The sequence below is a fragment of the Halichoerus grypus genome, chromosome 1 (genome assembly GCF_964656455.1).
Source record: "Halichoerus grypus chromosome 1, mHalGry1.hap1.1, whole genome shotgun sequence".
Classification (NCBI taxonomy): domain Eukaryota; kingdom Metazoa; phylum Chordata; class Mammalia; order Carnivora; family Phocidae; genus Halichoerus; species Halichoerus grypus.
Genome location: NC_135712.1, coordinates 160137823 through 160162501, shown reverse-complemented (window position 1 = coordinate 160162501; position 24679 = coordinate 160137823). Strand labels below are relative to the sequence as shown.

At 49.3% G+C, this 24679-nt stretch overlaps 1 protein-coding gene across 1 annotated transcript; it reads right to left on the bottom strand.

Annotated features, from left to right (window-relative positions):
- Nucleotides 1-3105: 3105 nt before the first annotated feature.
- On the bottom strand, nucleotides 3106-20469 carry SEC61A1 (SEC61 translocon subunit alpha 1). The gene is made up of 12 exons (XM_036078498.2): nucleotides 20294-20469; nucleotides 19954-20021; nucleotides 17043-17108; nucleotides 16875-16953; nucleotides 15800-15931; nucleotides 13761-13870; nucleotides 13306-13459; nucleotides 9276-9436; nucleotides 7628-7825; nucleotides 7178-7369; nucleotides 6698-6774; nucleotides 3106-5175 (listed from the first exon to the last, which is right to left on the bottom strand). Exons 1-12 carry the CDS (start codon nucleotides 20298-20300, stop codon nucleotides 4989-4991), a joined length of 1431 nt encoding a protein of 476 aa, XP_035934391.1. The 5' UTR covers nucleotides 20301-20469; the 3' UTR covers nucleotides 3106-4988.
- Nucleotides 20470-24679: the final 4210 nt, after the last annotated feature.

Genomic DNA, 24679 nt, shown 5'->3' with positions numbered 1-24679 from the left:
GCACTAATCCTAAGTGGACCAATCCATGAGTTTTGACAAGTGAAACCCAAACCCTATCAAAGATGTTACTGTTGCCCTAGAAAAGTTCCCTTGTGCCTCTTCCCAGTCTCTAACACACTAGAGAGAGAGAGAGAGAGAACTATTCTGGATGTTCTCACCGTAGATAAGCTTTGCCTGCTCTGGGGCTTCTTAAAAATGGGATTGTACGGTGTGTATACACTCTCTCGTGACTGGTTTCTTTCAGTCACACAGGCCCCTGCGCCTGAGATTCACGCATGCTGTGGTGTTATCAGTGCTTTGTCCTGATTTCTGGAGATGCCGCTCTATGGGTGTACCACCCTTTACTCATCCGTGTACCTGTTGTTGGCTGTTTGGCCCATTCTCACTTTTCAGCTTTCATGAATAAGCTATTTCTTTCAAGGAGAGAAATGTTAGAGATGCCTGTCTTGTTTTTAATTCTTTTCTAATATTCAGCAAATATATTCTCATAAAATAGTGAATGGTATTACAGAATGTGTGTGTGATGTACACTCTTTTTAAGTAATCCCTACACCCAACGTGGGGCTTGAACTTAACAACCTGGAGATCGAGAGTCGTGTGCTCCCCCGACAGCCAGCCAGGTGCCCCAAACGTTCTGTAGAAGTCTTTGTATAGGCATAGATTTTTATTTCTCTTGGGTAAATACCCAGGAGCGGAAGAGCCGGGTGTAGGATGGGTGTATGTTCAGATTCATGAGAAATTGCTTGACCTGTTCCCGATGCACAATCTCACCACCCACCCCCCCCCCACCCCGGCCCCAACTTCTTAAACACAGATAGTAGCGAGCGCTGTTCCTGCTTCTTGGCAGTTTTCTTCTCCCTCAACAGCACATCTTGGAGATTCTTCTCATAGCATATATGGAATGTCCTCCAAGTTCTGTTCCATGGGAGGGAGCTGCTGTAATTTATCCAGTGCCCTTCTGATGGGCATTTGGATGTTTCTAGCTTCATTAAGCTGGGCTTTGAAGGGTGAACAGGAATTTGTCAGGCCGACAAAAACTGAGGCAAACTGGGGAGAGCGCGGAGGCTTGGCGGACGTTGCAGAACTCCCATTGCTGGGGCATGAGCTTTCTGAGGGTACAATCAACTCCCGACCCCTTTACCCCCACGGGCTCAATAATGTGTGTCGAATGGAAAGGAGTGGGTGATGTGGAGGTGTGCTGGCCAAAGGTTCTGGGGCAGGGTGATGGAAAGTCCCAGAATGTTGGTGCAGGGGAGTGAGGTGGGCATTGCCACTAAGGGGCGCTCCTGGGACTCTCCAGAACCAGGCATTGGTGGGGGTTAAAGTTCGTACTAGAGCTTTTGCTGATCCTTGGATGGTGGTCACATGCCCATCCCCTGGCCCTCAGGAAGCCACACTCTTCCCTAGGACATGGCCCACCTCTTGGGGCAGGGATTGGAGGCTCACCCATCTTCCCCACTGCACCTGAGCTTCTCGAGGACTTCTCAGCCTAGCTGGGACTTGGGCCCGGGACAGGCTTTCAACAGGAGCCGGCTGGGGTGGGGCGTGGGGCAGGGGCGCCAGCTGGGACTGAGGACGCCCCGGACAAGGGCAGGTCCCCTACAGGGCCCCAGCTGAGGTCAGCATGGGGAAGGTCCTGCGTGGGGCAGGCTCCCTAAGCCCCTCGTTCCTGGTTCCAACGATGCCCCCTGCAGAGGCACCCGCAGGCAGGCCAGCAGCCAAGTAGGAACCGGGGGCAGGAACAGCACCTTGGGTTTCGTGTCCCGATGCTGCCACTAAGTGGCTGTGTGTCGGCTGGTCACACTGCATCTCCGTTTCTGCACCAAATGGGGAAGTGCTGTTTCTTCCGAGGCCTCGGGCGGCTTGGGGGTGGGAGCGGGAGAGCACGCGTAGGACGCGGCTAGCACAGGGCCAGCCCAGGGGGACAGGGAGAGCATTAGGCAGCGGCGCTGCGGGACCGTCCCCAGCACAAAGGTCCGGCCTGGCTGGCACCGGGGCCGCATTCCTGGCACGAGGAGGGGTGCGGTGCCTCCCTGGGGGGCAGGAGCTTCCCTGATTTGAGTCTCTGGAGGTCAGAGCCGGGCCCCTTGCCCGCGTCGCCATTCCGCAGCGCCCGCCTGCCTGGCTCCCGTCCGGGGCCTCTGAGCCCGCTCCGGTGGCCAGCGGGCAGGAGGGGGCGCCGGGCAGGAGGGGGCGCCGGGCAGGAGGGCGCCGGCTTCCGCGGGGCCAGGAGCCAACACCGGTCCCTCTCGGGGTCTCAGGGCCCCTGCCCGAGGCCGTCTCAGAAATCCGAAGTTTTCTAAGACAAGGCCTAAGGCTGTCCTTGGAACACCCAGCTGAGGAGGAAGGCCCTGCCCACCTGTCACTCGGGAGTCACTGAGGAAGCTCCAGGCCAGCGGCCGTGATGGAGGGTTTGGCGCAAGGCCTTGTCTGCGACAAGCGTGACAGCTTCAAAACCCAGGTGAGTGCGAAGTTTTTTCCTCGCGTCACCCTGGAAACGTAGTCAGCCGTTCTTGGAGTGGAAGCCCTTGGAAGACTTCTGCGCGGCCCACTGCAGGGGGGCACCCTCCTGTCTGCCACCACCGTCCACGCGACGCTGGGGTCAGGGCGGGGTGGAAACCCTCCTGGCTCAGCGACGGGTCTGCCCGGCCAGTGACCGGACGTACAGTGTGCTGCTGCAAGGGCAACGGCAGCCCTCGGCCCGGACTGGGAGGGTGCGGAGGTGTGGGCCACGGGCTCCTGCCAGCACCTTCCACGGGGACGGCGCGGCGGGCTGCCGTCACAGGGGAGATGCCAGGTCCCCTCCCACACTCCCGGGAGGGCCTCGGGGCTGCCCGCACGCCGGCCCCGCACCAGCCCATCACCCGTGCCTCACTTTACCGGAAGCCGGGGCGTGCAGCTGACGCCACCACCAGGAGAAGGCCGTTTCCCAGGCGAAATGCCTTTCTGAGGAGGCACTTCCATCCAGGGGAGACTTGGGGAGACCTAGGGCGCCCTGTCAAAAGCAGGACCCGACTGCACCTCACACACACCCGGAGGACACCCCCGCTCTGCACTCACCGGCCTTCCTGCGGGCTGTAAACCAAGAGAACGTGACCAAGTGGCTCGTAAAAAGTTGGCTTTATTTGTCACTTATTCACCCTAACTCAGTTATGCCATTTTGGCGTCCACAGTGACAGTCCCCTGGAAGCTGGGGTCAGCCCCCACCCACCGTGATCACGGACCACAGAGCACGAGCCACGCAGGGCCCCACCCATGAGGCTGGCACCCACAGCGTGCCCACAGGTGGGGCCGAGCGGACTGCGTGCTGCGGGGAGGCTTCGAGTCTCTGCTCAGGACTGGGTCTGACAAGGCCACATGTGATATGGTGGGATGCCCTGGACTGGGGGGGTCAACAGACCTGTTGGGCCCATCCTGGGTCTGCTGCTGACTTGCCGGGTGGCTTTAGACAAGTCGCTTCTTGTCCCTTGGTCGGTCTGTTTCCTGGTTGGTGCTGCGAGTGAGGTGTCCTAGGAGCTTGGACTCAGCTCTACTGAGTTGTGACCATGGCTCTGTGCTTTGAAGGCCACTGTGTGCCTGCTGCTGGTGGGGCGTCTCTCTCCGTGGGGCCCCGGTGCTCCCTTCTTAGACCTGGGGCATCCTCCAGGGAGAACTCCTCAGGCTCGTGGCGCCCGACTCTGCTGTCCCTGCTGCCAAGCACCACCTGTCCCCCGAGGAGCCTCTCTGCAGACCTCAGAAAAGGTTCCACTGCCTAAAACCTAGGTCCCCTGTTACTACAAACAGAACTCATCTTAGACATTATCGTCTTCTCCTATCCAACACTGGAGCAACTTACTAAAAAAGCAAAAATGAAGACCCTAAGCTCTCTGCCCCTGATTTTGCCTCGGATGTGGGGCCTGCACCCTCCTCTATGCGGGGCGGTGCTGACGGATGAGGACAAGGTGGCATCTGGTCATTTACTCAACATGCATTTGGTCCTAGGCACAGTGAAAAAAGTGCTACAAACGCGACGGGAAGGTTTCAGCCTGGAAGGTACGGTGGCCTGCAAAAGCGAAGCCGTCTCCCCGTGTGAGTTCCACCACGGCGGCGAGCGGGAGGCCCGTCCATCGACGAAATGGAAGGACTGCATAGACACGCATCACTTCCAGGGTCCTCTGTACAGAGTCCACCCGCTGGGCCAGGCGCAACTCCGTAAGGCTGGTGAATCCTGGCCTCGCTCAATCAGAGGACACAGACCGACAACAGAGACGGACAGACATGACGGAGCCAAGCCGACTCCGTGCTCTTCAGCCTCAAAGCCCGACCAGAACAGTCAACGAGAATAGCCAACAGGCACATGCAGAAAAATTAACAGATGGCCCAAGAGTATCTTCTGGAAAACCCATCCCTTTCTTTTGGAAGAGGCTTGTTCCTAAAAAAACTACTTATAAAAAGGGAAAACAATAGTGTCTTCCAGAGAAACAGTTTGAAGCCAAATACTCTTACCCCTGATTGTGATAGGGACTCACTTGTGAGTCACGTCCACCAGAAAACATGATTTGCTCTCAGCCTCGTGCCCTACGGCCACAACGGAGACGTGGCTCCGAGGTTTGTGCTTCTAACCAAAAAGACGCTCCCTTGGTGGGGGAACAGCTCAGACCACTGCAGCCGCCTACGGCACTGAGCAGGTGCAAAGGTTAAAACAAAAGTTACATGGACACTTGGGGACAGTCCTTTACCGTCCCCACCTCTGGCAGTCAGCTCCATAAAACCTCCCTTCTACCCTCTTTTTGCCAATGCCAGAATAAAAAGCAAAATTTCAAAATGGAAAAATTCTAGCACTTTACAAAGTGGAATGAAAGAATATGAAATTCAAAAACATCATTAAACAAAAGTCCCGGTGCTGCAGCAGCACTCCCCGTGCTGAGCGCCTCACGGTGAGGCCTCGCTGTTCCCATCCCTTGCAATTCCGGGCAGGGCCCCCTCTCCCTGGTCCAAGGAGACGCGGCTCAGAACAGAAGGGCCCCCATGCTGCCGACCTCACTCTGCTCCTTCACGAAGATTTCAAAGTACTGGTAGATGATTGTGACTGCGAGCAGGATCCCAGTTCCAGACCCGATGGCGCCCAGGAAGTCGGCCAGGACGGAGAGGGCCCCGATGCATAGCCCGCCGAAGGCCGCGGCGGTGGGGATGTACCTGGGGAGTGGGGACCGATCAGCCACGTGCCACCGTGCAGATCCCCACCCCCGGCCTGGCCACGAGAAGCGGCCGGGCCATCAGACACGCCCACCTCTGATTTAGGAACCTGCCTCCGAGGCCACTCCACTACCCCCTTGAACCTTCACTGACTCACACGCCTTGATGGCCTAGACTAGGGCTGTGCTCTCCAGCAGGTGCCACGTGAACCACATGTGGTTCCTGAAACGGGACTACTCCAAATCAAGATGCTGAAGACATCACAAGAGGTTTTGAAAACAAGAATATAAAATATCTCATGATACTTTTTCTTATGTTATCTACAACTTGAAATTATAGTCTGAACACGTAGAATTAAATAAAATATATCATTAAGTTTAATCAGTTTTTTACTTTCTTTTTAAGATATAACCTACATGCAACATTTTGTTAGTTTCAGGTATATATATATTTCTTTAACGTGGCTAGTAGGAAATTTAAAATTTCCTAAGTGGCATGCAAACTATTACGACTGAATGGTGGTATAAATCTAGAGGCCTCAGAAGAGTCTTAGGAAGAGAACATCGCATACCGCCCCTGCAAGAGATCTGAAAACAACCTGAAACTTGCAACGCTGGCTTTTCCTGTGGTTGCTTTCTTTAGGTGAGGGGAGCAAGCTACAGGCGGGCCGTGGGACAAGCCTGGTCTGCCACCTGATCTAGTGAACAGTTTTGCAGGGACACAGCCTCCTTCATCCGCGTACGAACTGTCTGCGGCCGCTGCCCACTGGCGGCGGAGGGAAGGAGTAGTCACGACAGGCTCGAAAAGCCTGAGATACTTAGTACCGCCACCCCGCTGCCCAAGAGGCAGCTCCATGGTAAGTGAAAAGGAGGTGCAGACGGCAAAGTGGCACATGCACACCGCAAGGGCCAGCCTGGAGCTGCCTCCTCTCCCGTACCTGACACACCAAGTGCTGTGGCCTCTCCTCTGCATCCCCAAGTTCCTGCAGCACTTGGGGCCCCCTCCTGCCCCCCTGCCCAAACCCCCACTGTGGCCTCTCGGCGGTTGGCCTGCCCTCCCTCTGGTGGGTCTGCCTCCAGCACTGAGCGTCCTAAAGGGACCCTGGGCACTGTCCCTTTCCTGCACAGCTTCACTAGGCTCACCTCACCTCAGCCCTCATCTGCACTTGGGCACCAACCCTCAGAGCACAGGTGTGTGGGGGGGGGGCAGTGAGCCCCGTGCCCCAGTGGCCAGCTCACTGCCCATACCCTTACCACACCCTCTTGTACGCATGGGGCCGAGGGCCGCTCTCTTGTTCCCTGGCAGGTCCCTCTTCCAGGAGAGGGGCTGCACACATTTATTATCCTATCCCCAGTCTCCAGCATCTAGCAAGCACATAAAGAATTAGAGACACAGGGGTCTTTTCTATCCTGTTACCCCAGGGTAGGAGTTAATGAGCCAGAAATCCCTAAGCCAGATCAGGATGCCTGGTGTGAAAGGAAACCACAAATGTAGAGTCTGGGGGCTGGGGGCCAGCACTCACCGATTGAGTTCATGGACCATGGAAGTCTCTCGATGGCCCCTCATCACCATCTGCTGCTCCTTCAGCTGCTTTGCAACCTGCATGATGCCCACCAAGGAGACAACATTAAATCTGAAACCTGAACTTGAAGGGAAGGCAGATGTGTCTCCTGGTGAGACTCAACGCTCACATCTTTTTCTCTTCTGTGCCCTCAACACTCACACAGGAAACTGCGACTTTGCCGTGGAGAAGTCACGTGACGAAGCCTAACCGCACACTGCGGCTCCAGCTTCCCCAGCTGAGCGCTCACTTACCGCTGCGCTTTAGCTTTGGCCACTAAGGGTTCGAACTGCCCCGCAATGAGCATGAAGCGTCTGCAGGTGTTCACAGACCGCCTTCTTAGCAAGAGGAGACAGGCTGAGACCCCTCAGGCCCCAAATGGATAAGGACTATTGTTTCCTGGTTTAACCTCTCTAGAAACTTCCTGTAACTCATACTTACATCCTTGGCAGAGGAGCCCGACACCTCGATCCATGTTTTGGAGAAGAACGCACACGAGCCGAGCATGAACACTATATACACCACGGCATGGACAGGATCTTCTAGCACGGAGCCAAAAGATTCTGGCGGGGACAGGTAATAGCAAAGGCCGCCGACTGGATACGCACGCGCCGGGCCCCCGGAAGAGGTATCCTGGAAAGAATACGCAGGGAGCCTGTGAGAGCCGTTTCGTCATACCTTCGCATCAGGACAGACACAGTTCTGAGCAGATGACAAAAAGACGACGATTTTGCTCAAGCGCCCGTAGTACAGTTCCCTCACCGAAAAGGGAATTGAATGTGCTGAATCTGTAAAGGGCATGATTAGCAAATACCTCCGGGTGAAATATCTGGTCACATCCAGCAACCTGCCGCGGTGCTAAAACCGATGGCCCCGAGCAGCCGTACTTACAGACCAGGTGCCCAGCAGGCTGACCAGCAGGTTGCCGCTGAAGCGGGCGGACAGCATCTGGGAGATGACATACAGGTTGGACACCAGGGCGGACTGCAGGATGATGGGGATGTTGGAGGTGTAGAAGAGCTTGATCGGGTAGGTGTTGTACTGGCCTCGGTAACGGGCTGACTTGATGGGCAGGTCCACGCGGAAGCCCTGAGACACCAAACAGAGCAGAATGCCTTTCACTGCCTCATCCGGCCCACTGCCCAGAAGCCCCGGCCAGCCGGGGACAGCCACCAGGGAGCCGGCCCCAAGCACCGCTGCCAGGGCTCTGGTTCCCCTGCCTTACCCATCTCTGCACCTGGGGGCATTGGAACAGAAGGTTCCCAGAAGGGGCGCCTCGGTGGCTCAGTCAGTTAAGCGTCTGCCTTCGGCTTAGGTCATGATCGTTGAGCCCCACGTCGGGCTCCCTGCTCAGCGGGGAGCCTGCTTCTCCCTCTCCCTCTGCCCCTCCCCCACACTCCTGTGCTCTCGTGCGCTCTCTCTTCTCTCCTTCTGTTCTCTCAAATAAATAAATAAAATCTTAAAAAAAAAAAAAAAAAAAGGTTCCCAGAAATACTGGCTTAAAAATGCACCAAAGCCCAGCAGAGATAATCCCATTTTTGTCAGAAACCAAAGCCCAGCACATTACATCCAGCTCTATGTAGAATATACTAGAAAAGCCTGAAGAACACATGCCCAAGTCCTAGCAGTGCTTCTCTCGTCTATGCTTTCAGTGGCTCCAAGACCATGCCACCACAGCATCTGCCTCGCACCCCAGAACAGCCATTTAGGAGGTTTCTAATCATACACAGAAAAGCCAAGCTTTTCTATGAATATGACCTCTCCCTCGGAAACCCTTGGAGGAAGGGTTTCTTTTGTATGATTTTCACAAACTCTCAGTGCCTAGAACAGGGCTTAGAATATGTAAGACTTAAAATAAAATCTTCATGCTCCAAATGCAAATACTTGCCAAGCCCCTAAAGAGTGCGCTCGTTAGTAATGAGGCACCTGAGTCTTAGCCAAAGGAACAGAACTGTTCGCTCCTTGGAAAAAGCATTTGCCTGGTTTAAATACCTTTCCAACAAGCATTCAACTACTCTCTCAACTGCTGTCTCTTCTTGTCAATAAATATTAGAATACAAAGTGGCCGATCAAGAAATACAGAGATTAATCCGACTACAGAAAAGCCAACTGGCAGTTCAGCTCTCTTGTTCAGAAGCAAGTGACACAGACGAATAATGTGAAGGGTAAGAGGAAGGCCTTTTCCAAGGTGAGGCTCCTGCCTACAATTATGGTACAAACTTTGGGTAAGACAGAGACGAGATGTTAGAGTTTGGTTACTTTTCACTTTCTTGAACTAAGAACTTAAAATATCTTCTCGGTCAGCAGGCCCAATGCAAAGGAACACGATTCCAGAAATGTTAGCTCTGCCTCAACTGTGTTTCGTTCTGGCAAGTCCCCCGACTCAGTGGAAGGAACCTGTCCTTGAAATGCCATCTCATGTCAGTACAATGCGATGGGATAGGCTCCCCCTGGGTGTGGGTGGGGGACGCGTACACCAAGGCATTCTGACACTTAAATGCAGACCATCAAAACTCACCGCACTGGGGTCTGGACGCACCTGGAAATAGATCACCACTGCAAAGACAAAGATGGTGGCGATCAGATTCATAAGGTTGGGAAGATTCTGGCGGTAGAAGGCCTCTCGAAGGGCTCGGACCTTGTCGGTGCGGGTGGCCAGGAGATGGAAGAGTGCAATGATGGCGCCTTCGAATTCCATTCCTGTTGGTGAAGGAGAGGGTGCACGTGGTAAAGAAACCAGCCACCAACTAAATTTGGCTAAGGATTTTCTCAGTGGCCAAAAAGACTAAGTCCTACCATTTGCAGTGCCTACTCCCATAACCACAGGGAGAGAGTTCTCTCATCCACTGCTTTTGTAGAGACTGCAACCTGCAGAAAGGGCTATCTTACCTTCTGAATTAATTGATCTCAATTCTTTAGCATGTACGAATCAATGGCTACTGGATGTATGGCATGACGATCAGTTACAAAAACATAAAGGCAGGGTCTGCTGAACCCCAGTTGAAGGGGCCCTACACTGAAGAGGGGCCTCCAAGCTGCCAGATTCTCTTCCCGGAAATGCCTGGCCAGTCGGAGCATCAGCCCCTCCGAGGGGAGGGTGAGGCTCGGGCTCTGCTCCCTACACGGATGGCCAAGCGCAAAGGACCACACGTGCGCCCACCACAAGGCTGATCCAAATCCGAGTTGATGCCCTACGCCGAGAGGGTGTGGAAGGAGGCAGCCCAGTAAGAGCCAGGAAACCACAGCCATGAAGCAGGCTGAGCTTGCCAGAGACTGAAGGGAAAGAGCGAGACTGGGTACTTGACCTGAGGAGCAGGCAGCAGAGGGACAAGTGAGAGGAACCCGGGGAGCACAGGGCGTCAGTAAGGCCTAGAGTTGTCTTAATTTTCAAGAAATTTATAGAGTTAAACAAACAAAAGCCAAAGCAAGGAACAAGAGCACCGTGTTACTGTGTAATCTCTGCTAACCCAGGACAGTCTATGTCATGACACAGTCTGGCGGCGCGCATGCCTGAAGCTAGTGCCGTGTCTAGAGCCATGGTCTCTGAGGGCAGCTGGGGGCACGGGTAACAGTCGCGTGAGGTATGCCCTGGGACTTTCCTGCCACAGCATATGCTCAAGTTTCTAACACATGGCGGCTGGCACCACCTGCTGCTGTTCCCGGGCCATTTCAAGACGAGGCTGTAGGCCAACCATCTAATGGGCATCACCATGGACCTCTTCTGGAATGTGGCTTCTGTGAAAGAAACACTGTCCCAACTGTCAGTAATTCCTCACCTCACCCTGGGACGCTGTGCTCAGTCCCCACACAGCCCTGCTCCCAGGCTTGTGACAGCACTGGCCCGTCTTCCCAGGGTGCAGGGTTCAGGGATCTGAGAGCTGGAGCCAGGACAAGCGCGTGCCTCACAGGCGACGCCGCCCCAGCCGCCAGGGAAGAACTTGTTCCCTTCTGCCCTCTGTCCACACTGCTGATCTCAGCTCCGACTCCTCTCCCCTTGTTCATTCTGCACCAGCCACACGCGCTGGCCTTGAACACCAGCTACGCTCCCACCTCAGGGCCTTGGCAGCTGGCTGTTCCCTCCAAATGGGACATTCTTTGTACAGTCCCTCCCCTCGGCAGGACTTTGTTCCAAGGTGGGGGATGCTGAGAGGGGGTCTTCCCGATCACCCGGACTAGCCCTGTGACGACCCTCCCAGCATCTCCATCTTCTTTCTCTGTCTTGTTTTTCCCCGAGGTACCTGTTATAACACCTGCCATGTGGAACACTCAGCTCACTCTGCATTCCCAGTGGCCAGACAGCGCCTGGTCCTTCACACATGCCTGGGAAAGTATTTGTTGAGTGAAGGGCAATGCCAGGGTTAAGCTCTAGTTCTCCTAACTTTTAACATCATTTCTTAAAATTCACTACCTGCTGCATCTCTGGGGACAGGACAGAGCTTCCAAGTGTGAAGAGTTACTTCAGGTGCAGAGGCTAAGGGTCCCCGCTAATCCCATCCGGGCTGTTCCACTTGCCCAGGGAATGGCTGTTCTCCCGTGAGAGGGTCACGGTCACAGACGCGTTTCCATGGGCACAAGCCACACCGTAGCAGAGTTCCAGATGTGCTGCCATACTGTCTTCTTGGGCCTGTGACTGTTGTGACCTCTGCCCTCCTCCACCAGGGCCCAGTCCTCGAGACCCCACTCCTCCCTTTCCCCTCACCCCACAGTTCTCACGGCAACACTCCCTGCCCACACATGCGCCTCAGAGGGACCCTTCCTGGCTGCGCTTCTTTCCGGCTCAGCCCCAAACACGACCAGCTGACAGCGAAACACTTTTAAAGCCAGAAACACACCCAACTCTGCTCTGCGATTTTCCATCACCCTTGAAAGAACCTCCTCTGTCCCGTCTCTTACACTCTTATCTCCTTGTGCCCTTGCTCCGTGCTTTCCACCTCGGGCTGCCTGGTCAAAGCTGGACGACGGAACAGCTACCAGGCTGTGTTCTCTGCCCATCTTCCCCTCGAGTCCAGGCTGAATCACTCCTTCCACGCTCCAACCCCCACTGCCTCACTGGCCTGCTCCTCAATGGAAGGTGGCTTCTGGGCCTTTACTGACTCCTCCCCTCCTGGGCCCCACTCTGGTATCACTTCCTCATACTTCAGGATGCTCCCAGGCCAGTTACAGTGATAGTCTTCACAAATCTGAACGCTTATGATCTCCCTTACCCTCCTGCCTTTTCACACCGATCCCTGAAAAACCTTGCCTTCCACCCTCTCGTTTCTCCCAATTTGTCCTGAATTTCCTACAACTCCAGAAGTGCCCAGGGAGGAACCAAGTCTGCTCCTGTCTCCTCTTCTCTAAGGCTCTTCTGACAGTTCCTATGTCAAGCTACGCTCTTTTCCTTGTAATCTACTGGGTGCATGTGGCCTTCATTTGTCCAGGGACCTACTGTGAGTCTCACTATTGAGATCACTTGGTCTCTGGATGCCAGGGACTGTTTCCAGCACTCATCTCAAAGAAAAATAAACACGTATGAATATTTATTTCTCATGAGACTCAGAATTCTGAGTGAATAACATAGTGATGAAAAAACCTGATTTTCCTTTCCTAATAAGTCACACTTCCCTAAATATTTAGGAACTTTTATTAAAGACACAGATTGCCTTCTTTGTAGGTAGAACATTTACATGAGACATACATCTATTTTGAGCCAGGCATCACAGAATTTTATGTTATTTCTCATTACTCCTGGCCCCCACGGCTCATAGGCAGAGGACTGTGCCCAAGGCCACTTAGCTACTACCAGCAACCGCCAGGACTTAAACGCAGTGAGCTCCAAGTTCAGGCCTCTCTCCCAAAACTGCCCCTCACACGAGCAAGTGCGTTGGTTCTGTAATTTCATTTTTAGAAACTTATTCACTGCGAGCAACTGCCAAGATCTGTAAAGATGAACGTGTGAGGATGTGCGCCGTCTCACTGCTGCAACAACAGCGAAACTGGCAACAACCTCCGTGTCCATCACAAGGCTGGTTATAATAAATACTGCTGGGGCGCCTGGGTGGCTCAGTTGTTAAGTGTCTGCCTTCGGCTCAGGTCATGGTCCCGGGGTCCTGGGATCGAGCCCCGCATCGGGCTCCCTGCTTGGCGGGAAGCCTGCTTCTCCCTCTCCCACTCCCCCTGCTTGTGTTCCCTCTCTCGCTGTGTCTCTCTCTGTCAAATAAATAAAACCTTTAAATAATAAATAAATAAATAAATAAATAAATACTGCTTCATTCTTGCAACGGAAGTCCATACTGTGCTGAGGAAAACAAGGCGAAATTATGTATTCTGGCACGACAAATGTCCATGAAATACACGGAAAATGCAAGTTAGACATCTTGATGAGCACAAACCTATCTGTGTTTAAAAAATTCTGCAGATAGACGTTACTTTAAAAAACAAAAACGAAAACTCTGCAGATACACACAGGAAAATTAGAAGAGATGTACCTAAAACTAAGCTAATTTTTCCTTGGCACGGGGGAACTTCTGTTTCCTGCCTTGCACACATTGGTACTTTTTACTGTCCCCAGGGAAGGCCAGGGCCCTTACCTCGGCCGGTGTTGACAGTGGTGGGGCTGAACGCCTTCCATACGATGGTCTCACAGATGTTCGTGGCAATGAAGAGGGAGATCCCAGAGCCCAGGCCGTACCCTTTTTGCAGAAGTTCATCCAAAAGCAAGACAATTAAGCCAGCAACAAAGAGCTGTGAAAATTTAAAGAGAAAAGAAAAAAAAAATAAAGAAACCCTAAAAGACTGCACATTACTGTTCTTCATGGGCCTGGTTCTTTCCTTCCACAGTACCGAGGCATCTCTGCTATCAATGCTAAAAGGCAGGGTAGGCCTCGAACAGTAGAGCCTTCCTCTGGTGAACTCGGGAAGGCTACCCCAGGGGCCCCGGCTTCTTCTCATGCTTCTTTTAAGCACGCCTCAGCTCTGTCCTTCAGGAGTCTAAGTGAGTGGGAGAGGCTACTCCGAAGGGGGGACACGGCAGAGCTGCACAGACCTGAATGGTGATTAACAGGCAGATTCCAGCACCCATTTCAGAAGGATCTCCGTACATTCCTGTCATCACATACACGATGGACTGGCCGATGGTAATGATCATGCCGAATACTGGAATCACAAGAACACAGTGTTCTCAAAGTGGGACACTCCATGGTCTGGAGAGAACAGTTCCAGAACACCTACTGTGCGCCAGGCATCAGGGAGGACGACGATGGAAATGAAGAATACAGACAATGCCCACGAGGAGCTCGATCCAGAAACACTCAGTAGCCCCATGGCCAAGGTACAAGAGTACTGAGTACAAGTACTCAAATGCCTTCTAACAAAAGCTCATGACCTCTTTGATTTCAGCTTCTCCTAAATTCACTTTCCTTTCAGTAATGGCAGGAGAAAAAGAGTTGAAATGTACTAATCTAGTACTTATTTTTTTTTAAGATTTCATTTGTTTATTTGACAGAGAAAGAGAGTGAGAGAGCACAAGCAGGGCGAGTGGCAGAGGAAGAGGGAGAAGCAGACTCCCCAGAGCCCAATGCGGGGCTTGATCCCAGGACTCCGGGATCATGACCTGAGTCAAAGGCAGACTGAGCCACCCAGGCGCCCCACTAATCTAGTTCTTATGAAAGGTGAGTCAGGGAGCAAGGGAAGACGATGTCCAGAGGCACGTGATTTGGTGATGGCACTGACCTGCAGCACCCAAACTCAGGTCAGGTCACTTGGGCTCTGGAGAGCTCCCTAGCTTGAATACGTGCCTGGGCCCTCTACAGGCCCATCATCCTGGTCTGAGTCCAGCACACTGAATATTAGCTCTGGGATAAGGTGATCCCTTCCCAGCTTGTAGTTAATGTGCTTTTAAAGAAAAAAACTCAGAAAGTAGTCAATTTAGTTACCAGTCCCGTTTCCTTAGCCACAAAGCTCTTCTGGCCCAAGAGACACTTTCCTTTTTGTATGAACATGTCTTTGTTTCTTGTAGCTCATTAGACTCCATTGTCAGGCACAGCGGAATCCACATGTTTTTATTGGTTCCACAATACTAGATGGGTTTGGGATTCAATTTCAGCTTTTCTGCTTAGTTTGCACATAAAATACAATTTTACTCCAAAGTGCCCATCAAATAGTTTCCATTTGACTTTTTTAAAAAGTGCCTAATAAAACAGATGTCTTAAGACAGAAAAATTTCAAAAAACTGTCCAAGACTAAAGAGAAAATGGCTGATTTGTGCTTTTGAAAAATAATACATGTGTCTATTTTTAAATCCTGATTTGTGTCTGAAACTGACAAGTCTGAATTGGATTAGTCTTTTTTGCTCAGTCATTTAACTTACTAACTTCAGAAGATCTATAAAACATGCTGGTGTGGAAGAAAACATGGCTGCATACGCAGCTGCAAATGTCATTTCCTAATTAATACATTTCACTTCACAGCCAGAGGCTGCACGTGGTTCATTCTGAGGACTGGTTACTATTACTAGTAACATATTATTTGCTATAAGGCAAATACCATTATTATCCTCACTATTACAGATGAAGAGACTGAGACTTCAGAGCTGTCATCTAACTTCGTCCCAGGTCAGAGCTAGGACATAGCAGAGCTGGATGGAGAGGACCCCTTTCCCCTAAGCTGAATCCTTTCCAACTCCCAGCAGAGAGAAAACACCACTTGTCGGGTAACTACTGTGGGCCAGGCACTGAGAGATTTTACACACACTATTCAGTTGAAGTCTTACAACAGCTCTGAAGTTTTCCTTCTAAGTGGTAAGGAAATTGTGGCTGGTGGAGGGTGACACTGCCAAGCCCTGCAAGCCCTGCTCCTTCCCCTCGATCACATGGCGTCTGGGGCCTGTGCCCACCCCCCCACCCCACCCCCGCCTCATCCAGCCCGTCCAGGTGCTCTCTCGCTAACATAGTCCACAGTACATACAGGGTTGGTGGGCCAAGAAGGTTACATTGTACAAAAACACCTGTTTTGATGCCCTAAACTTTAGAGCAAATTTGAATTCTCACCTACAGACATCTGAACATTATTCAAAATCTCACTTACACTTTTGGGCTCCATTGAAGAGGGCTCGGTCTTTCGGAGTGTCACCAACTTCAATTATTTTAGCGCCAGCCAAGAGCTGCATGATGAGGCCGGAGGTGACAATGGGAGAGATACCCAGCTCCATCAATGTGCCTTGAAGAAAGGGCAAGGCAAAACACAGCCAGTATGAGCTTGGAAAAGCAACACATTATTAAGAAAACGAATGAGCAAAATTCGACGGTGTGCCCTGTATACAAATCCGATGTGTTTCAGTTTGCTAGCAGCATTTAATTTCAAAAATAATCCCTAAATATCAATGATTAGAGTATAATTCAATTCATTCTGTTCAGTCTGCCCGGCAACATCTTATTCTGTTTAGGAAGTCACGTGGCATTTAAATAGACAACTGCATTTAAATTCACCCCAAACAGATTCATTCTGGTTTCACAGAGATAAGAAAGGTTCGTCTCTTCATCAGTTAATAAAAAAGGATAACATTCAAATAATTTCCAGAGTTTGGAAAGAAGGTCTGCACCACTGTATCTAGTTGTGAATAAACCTCTATTTCCATTATGCTAAAATGAGCTACACTTCCAACTGATTTAGAACTTAATTTGAACTATGTTTAAAAAGCGAGTTAATCAAAAGCAGTATCAACATAAATGTTCAAATCCTACCCCCCACAGGTAATGGGTTAGAGTATACAAAACACCGTTACGTATTTTTTTGGACACGTATATGTAACCTATAGATATAAAGATGTAGCTCAGAAATAAATTACATATTCTAAAGAATGTTATCAAAACAGGAGAAAGACTGGTACAAATGTCATCATTTCAGTTGTTTAAAAAACATTCTAGTTTTTCCATGTTTTTTTATCCTCTATGACCTAGACTTATCTTGTTATTACAGGTTTTATGTTGCATTCAAATGCCTCGGTGCTGAATTGGGCATCTGCTCAGGCTATTCAGCACAGGGCGCTAGCACTCCTCCCTAACACTCTCTGAATTCCACATAAAGCCGAAGCCTGTAATTTAACCAAAAGGAGGCCAGTCAAATCCACATTGCAGAGTGGTACAGATGGCCAGAGACCTACCTCTGTTAGAGGCTAGAATCACTCTCATCCAATAGAAAGGGTCAGCTGAATCTGAAGACATGATACCAAATAACGGGATCTGGAAACAAGCAGAGAAAAGGAGTCAGCACACTGGCCCCCAGCCTGCTCTTCACCCCACCCCAATTCTGGAATGAGAACTGTGCTTACCTGGCAGCATACTAAGAAGATAAAGAGGGTGATTGCGGTCCACAGCACTTTCTCCTTAAACTGAATCTACAGTGGAAGAGAATGCATTAAGGCAGTGGTTATTTATATAAGCAAGTTAATAGAAATGAACTTGAATTGGACCCCTTTCTCTGTTCACCAGAGAAGTGAGCCTTGAACACTCCAAACTGTGTGCCAAACATAAGCATTGAAACCTGAGTATGTGTGTTGCATACTTTCTATGTACAAGACAGTTATGCAGAGACCTTCACACGTACCATTTCATTTGATCCTCATATCACATAGTGTTATCTTTACAATGAGAAAACAGAGTCTTAGGAAAGCTAACTTGTCCCAAATCTCACAGCTGAAGTGAGTTTTGAGTGCAAAACCTTTGCTCTTAATCACCAGCATTAACAGTTTAGGATCAGATCCCAGATCAAACAATGTTCCAACAGCAAGGAATTCCTAAAACAGACCAGTCCTTACAACCAGCCAAGGATAGTGATCATTCAAAAAGGCTTTGTAATTGATAAAATCTTGCAATTCTGTAGCTAACCAATTGGCAATGTGTGATAGTTCCACAGTGTATTTGCTATGAATTAAGGGTAAAACAATGTAATAAAAAACACTGCGGGGGAAGGCAGGGAGAGTTACACCTTTAACCTACTCAATGCCTACTAATAGCACCTATTTAAGACTTTTCAAATCTCCTTGGGTACACAGGTAGGCCAAGTGTCTACTGGGAATTATTTTATAGATGACGAGTAAGTACCATCAGATAAATTTAGAATCCCCTCCCAAGGTCCCTCTGGTACCAAGTAGAACTGGCAGCTTTTCCAGGTGTTCTGCCTCAACAACTGAGTGCCTTCCCTAGTACTTGCTGCCTATCCTGTAAGAAGGGGTTTAAAGGGCTTAAAAAACACCGTTAATTATTGTGTGGACTGAGGATTTTGATATGGAAAAATACCTTGTGAGCGACAGCATTAAGTGAACAAAACTGTGCTCTGAAAAAGTACTTTTTAACTGGAGGGGAGAAGTCTAAAGTCTACACGAGCTCTGAGACATAGTCTGGCTCTCTGGTCAGAATAGAAGTTGAGGTCTTCCATGACTGCCTTTAGGCAGGCCCCAAGAAGACCGCCATGCAAAGGCTGTGGGCACTCACATGAAGCTGGGGTGAATTCACAGAACCCTTCTTCCTCTTGAGAATGCTCCCTTTCCCACCTGTCACCTCACTGCACCAAGGAATTAGGAGGCCAAGGGAAGGCAACACCACTTCCAGCTAACTAGTTGAAAGGATTCTTTATGGGAAAAAAGAGTAGACAATTTTTATAAGACTCCTCATTTCTTAATAACCAAGTCTCCTCTCCTGGATGCAGCCAAATTCAACAGCAAAACTTCAAAAGCTCTTTATCTCAGTCCTGTCTACTTTACCTTTGAAATAGCCCCTGAATCAGCCAACAATCACTTCTCATTCAAAAAGCTTTTGAAATTGATAAAATCTTGCTATTCTGTAGTTAACTAATTTGCAGTATGTGATAGTTCCACAGTGTATTTGCTATGAATTAAGGGTAAACAATGTAATAAAAAGTACCGGGGGGGGCAGGGAGCCCACCCCATACACCCTCTGTTACAAAAGCCTTGAAACCACTCTCATCTTGTACCGATTTCCAGAGCATTTTCTAATCACCTGGCCCTTCCATTGCTCCCCACCCCCCTTTATGTTCTAGCAATATGGTCCTACAGCTAACACCCTCCCATCTGCTTGTCTGCTTTGCACACCATATATTCCTTATGCCTGGAATTCCTTTCCCTCTCCTCAAAAAAATTATTCTTCCATTAAAACCACCATCAGAAACCACATCTTCCAGAATTAATCCCTTCCTGAGCCACTGCTACACCCTGCACATGTTTTCAGTGCTCCATCTACCACACTTAGTTACAAGGCCAAGGTCAGACAGCTATTAAGAGGTTTGTAAGGGTGGGTCCCAGGCTTGTCTACCTCCAGAGCTACACCTTCTCTCCTATGCTAGGCTGTTGGGGTGGAAGGGACAACTTTGTATTTTGCCCCTCAAAGGCAGCATGTATGTGAAGCACTTACACAAAATGATTTTAAGTTAAAAAAAAAAAAAGGAGACTTCAAGAATGTAAGTGTCCATATTCATGTCAAGTACACAGATGTATATGTGAATGCATGAACAACAGTCTGAAAAGAATCTAAAGACAAAAGTCTTTTACTATTCATTCTGTTGAATCCAAGAATCTAAATAAAACTTCCCCATTGTTTAACAGCTTCACTAACATTGGCAACACTCGCTATCCTGGGCTCTGTAGGAGCAGAAATTCTGATAAAGGTTCTGCATTTTTATCTTCTCACGTTTTAATATGTCTGCTGTAAAAAGCAGGGTTCACAAAATGCCCTTTTTCTCTGTACCTTTTATGGCGACTGTCAGAGTACTAACTCATATACACAGGACAAAGTGACTGCTCTTAGCTCCTTTTAGCACATGCACACTAAAAGCTTCTCCTAGGAAAAAACCACCCAGCCCTGAAGTGCTCCTGTTGAAGGTGAAGAAAGAAAGGTAACTCAATCCGAGTATCCTGAGGCTTTTGAGGCCTTATTCATTCACCGCCGAGATCCACTTTTGGGACAGAGCAAACCGGAGGCTTTGTCTGCTGGAGTAAAATCCACAAAAGATGCTCCAAATAAAGCACCATGATTTCGGTGGAAATTCCCACACAACCAGGTCACCTTCCGACAAAGCTCAGGAGTATACACAACTACACTCCAGGAGAAAGGGATGGGAAACAGAGTTTCCATCTGGCGTGTTGAAGCCATTTTTAATTGTACTGTAAACTTCGAGCGCCCAGACATTTCATGAAACCTTCTTGGACGGCGATTTCGGGGACTTACCTTCCTCTCCGGCTTCTGAATTTCCGGCAGGATGACACAGAAGGGCTTGATGACTTCCAGAAATTTGACTTTGATGGAAGAGACAAAAGCAGAGTTAGGGCACGTAAAAACCTTCCCCGCTCCCTGGGGAAGCGTTCTGCCTAGCATGAGTAGGAGCAGGGACTAGGGGAGCAGACCGCGCACGGGGGCGCGCGGGGACCCGGAGGAGGGCGGGGGACGCGGGCCTCGGTCTGCGGGGACCCGGGCGGGCCCGGGGGGTGGCCGCTCGCCCGGACCGGTGAGGGGAAGGGGGATTTTTGATCCTTCCCGGCGTTGCTGGGGGCTGCCCCGAGGGACTCACTCGCCATGGCGGCGGCAGCTCGGGCTCCGGATCCCGCTTCTGCTCCGCTCCACTCCGGGTGAGGTGAGGCTGTCCGCGGCCCAGCCCGCTCCGCAGCGCTGAACCTCCACCGAGAGACACGTCAGTGCTAGCACCGCGGCGAGCGGCGCGGCGCGGCGCGGGGCGGAGCTGGGGGCGGGCCGCAGGCTGCTTCCGCTTCCTGCCACGCGCTGCGGGCCGGCCGCGGCGCCGCACCGCTGCCGCCGAGACCACAACTCCCGGCATGCAACGGGGCTCCCGGGCCTCCCGGGAAGAGGGTGCGAGACGCCGGGACGGGGCGGGCGGGACGCGGGGCACGCCGGGATTGGGAGTGTGCTGAGGCTGCGCAGAGCTGGCGAAGCGAGAGCGCCGGGTGCAGGCTGTGTGGTGGCTTCGGAGGCTGGGTGGGCGTCGGCTGGTGGAGAACCTGAGGCAAAGGGCAGAAGCCGTCTGTGCCCACAGCCCTGCGAGCAAGTTGGTGTCCCAGGTCACCTCTATGCCCTTCATAGTACTTATAACTATGAATTAGGAAATAGAGTGTAAGCGCCTTTGATCAGGAGCCTGTGTCCCGGCGCAGACCGAAATGCCCGGCTCCTTGTAGGTGCCTGGCTAGGGAGGCCGACGGAACACCCTCGTTTGTTGAGTCATTCAGCAAACCCGGAGGCCTGCCCTGGGCACAGGGCCTCGGAAATGACTCCTGCCGAGTCCCTGCCATCTGAGGACGAATGGGGTGAATTCGTGGAGAGACAGATGGTCAGAGAAGAACTGGGAAAGCTCATGATACAGTTACGCCTGCTAGGGAATCCAGGAAGGCCTCCCAGGAGAGTTGCTTTTGTGCTAAACCTCGACGGATTCCGGCAACAAGAAATGAGGGAGGAGGGTGCCCCAGCTTGAGGAAACCTTTTTGAGCAAGGCATGGCGGTATGACCGCCTGAGATCTTTGGGGGGAAATGTCCTGTTTGGCTGGGGCAAAGGTTATGTGAAGAGAAACAATATGGTTTAACGTTTGTGGGGGATAATGGGTGGGGCAAGGTATGCTAGACACGGAGTTTGGAATTTATTTTTGAGCCATGTGTAATCACGGTAGCATGTGATAAGTGTTCTAAAAGAGACGAGAGAGACTTAAGTTGTGATCATTTAGAGGAAGAGGAGGTGGGTGATGCTGGCTGGGTATTAGGGAAGGTTTCAGGGAGCTAAATCATGACCTGGACTGATCTAAGTTGGAGGTGTAGATGTGGCAAGATGCTTTTTTGGTAATACTAATTTAGGGATTGCTATTTCTATTTGCCCCCCCCCCCCCCCCATTTCTAGCGTGTGGCCCGGATTTGCAAATCTTTACCTCAGAAAGTTTAGTAGGACAGGAAGTCTTTTTCTGAGAATCAAACCCAGGGGTGGGAAGTTACAATGTTACCAGAGGCAGGTAGGTAACTTCAATGAGTGAAGTGGTCCAGGTGTGACATCACTTGATATCCATCCTCCACACAAAAAAGTGACCATGGACTATGCTTGTAGAGCTGCTTCTGAATTGCAGCCCATCTTCCAATCCAGGATCCATTGATAATCTCTTCTGGAGTTTTGGTCAGAGGCTTAAAACTGGCAGCCCCTGGACTAAATCCAGCAGATAGACCAGAGCTGATTTAGCTAGTACGCATCATGCACCATACTGATGGTTAAAATATTGAAATACCTAATGGTAAATAGTATTATAGTAATTGTGGTAAGTGTTACAATTAGTTAATATAAATTTTAATATAACTCACTGGTGATAGTTTTAGGATATTAGTACCATTGGAAATGGGCCTCCTGATATAGCCACATCCAAGAAATATTCATAACATAGTTTGACCTGTGTCACTGAAGGGACTGGCTAAGTTGCTTATGTTAACAAAATACTAATTGCTTTAGGAGAATCACTAGCTTAAAATAATTTTATTCTTGGCACTTTGTAATTCTTTTGGAAGTAGTTGTGCAGTGTTTTATACACTTAAGATGTTATTATAAAATATTAAAAACAAATACCTAGAATGAAGAGGGAAAATCTGGATAAAATTTTAAGACTTTTAAACATAATAAACATGAATCTTGTTAATCTGCAGGACAAAGAAGGAACTACAATAGTAGTGAATCCCAGCCTGAGACCTGTTTTCTGTTTTGATGCTGTGCAAGAATCTGCACAAAATGAAACTTGCATTAAATAAACTTTATTATGTAAAGTCTGTAGTTCTGGAATGAAAAATAACTTAATTTTTTTTCCAGCCAAGAATTTGACTTCTTGGTAGTGACAGAAAAGTTGGATGCAAATAGTGCTCAAAAGTTATGTGTTAAAAGATTAGAGTTCTAAATGTGTATTTCATCAGGATACTGTTAAAACTTGTTCAAGTGAAATCTTTGACACTATATAACTGGGCATTTTTATGAAAATATTTAGTAGAATTTCTAAAGGAATGCTATTGATGTGGATTTGGGTATATGGACCCCCCTAGTTATAAAACATAGATGAGAAAACAACTTTTTGGAAAACATAAATCAAGGCAGTTCATTTAATTTTTTACTTAAGTAGATTACCAGTTTATTATAAAAAGTCGTACCTGGAACAGCCAGATAGGAGACATGCATAGGGCAAGATATGTGGGAAAGGGCACAGAGCTTTTCTGCCCTCTCCAGGTGGGCCACTGTCCCTGAATCTGCATGTTTCACCAAGAGGGAGGCTCTCCAAACCCTGTTCTCTTGGGTTTTTATGGAGACTTTATTACCATAAGCATAATTGATTAAATCATTGGCCATTGGCAATTGATTCAACCTCTAGCCCCTCTCCCAAGGCAGATCATTTTAAATCACCATCAAAGAAACTTCATTTGTTTTACTTAAAGGTGTTTTAATAATTTGCTTAAAATACAAATTTCATGATTTTGAAGATAATGGTTTTTGTTGATCTTATGGCATTGAGAACCACATTTAATACAATGTACTGAACTTTTGTGGGCAAGAAAAATTATATTCCATTGAAAAATATTTCCATAAAAATGTCATTGGAGGGCGCCTGGGTGGCTCAGTCGTTAAGCGTCTGCCTTCGGCTCAGGTCATGATCCTAGGGTCCTGGGATCGAGTCCCACATCGGGCTCCCTTCTCCGCGGGAAGCCTGCTTCTCCCTCTCCCACTCCCCCTGCTTGCGTTCCCTCTCTCGCTGTGTCTCTCTCTGTCAAATAAATAAATAAAATCTTTAAAAAAAAAAAATGTCATTGGAGTATTTTATGACAATTAAAAAAAAGTCATTGGATTTTGTACAAAAAGTACCAGTGTAATATTAGAGTCTGGGGTTTCAGCCAAAAGTTTAGAAAAAATTTGGACGTATTAACTTGGCACTAAGTTATCAAATTTAATTAATTTTGGATAAAACAATATGGGATATAAGTCAAGTAATTCTCATATTTTTCTCAATATGCTGTATTTACTATCACACATCAAATAAAGATCAGAAAGAACTGCAAATTACATAAAGAAAATCGAACCTTGATGGACAGCTTGAAGTGCTAGAGCTTCAAAAGCAGTTTGGAAATCAGTAAATTCTGTATGTTCACTGTCAGAGAAAACAAACAGAGTGGTTAGCCATTTCAAAAACGTGTTTTAAGTGTTTTGGCCTTAATAAATGATATTTTCATGGAAATGTCAAAATTTATTTCAGCTTAATGAGGAAAATGACTTAATTATTGTAGCTGATATTTTAATGAACTATAGATGAAACAACAGGATGTATGTAAACTGTCATAGTCTGTTTGGGTTGCTATAACAGAATACCACAGACTGGGTGACTTATAAACAGCAGAAACTTATTTCTCACAGTTCCGGAGGCTAGAAGTCAGATAAAGGTGCCAGCATGGGGCAGGTTCCTCTTCCAGGTTGCAGACCACAGACTTCTCTGCGTCCTCATACGGTGGAGAGCAGAGCAGAGGAAGCAAGGTCTCTAGTGACTGTTTTTGTTTGTTTGTTTGAGAGAGGGTGAGAGTGGGGTAGGGGGCAGAGGGAGAGAGAGAATCCCAATCGGGCTTCACACCCACCTCAGAGCCCAACACAGGGTTCAGTGTCACGACCCTGAGATCGTGACCTGAGCCAAAATCAAGAGTCAGACACTTAACCAACTGAGCTACCCAGGCGCCCCTCTCTAGTGACTCTTATAAAGAGCATAATCCTTATGACTTCCACCTTGTGACCTTTAATTCTAATTATCATGTTAGGGAGGGAGGTAAGGCTTTAATAAGAATTTTGGGAAGACATTCTGTCTATAACAAACTTTGAAACAAAAGTGGAAGGTAGAGATATTAAAAAAAATACGTACACTGTTTGAAACTAAGCGAAGTATCAGTTTCAATA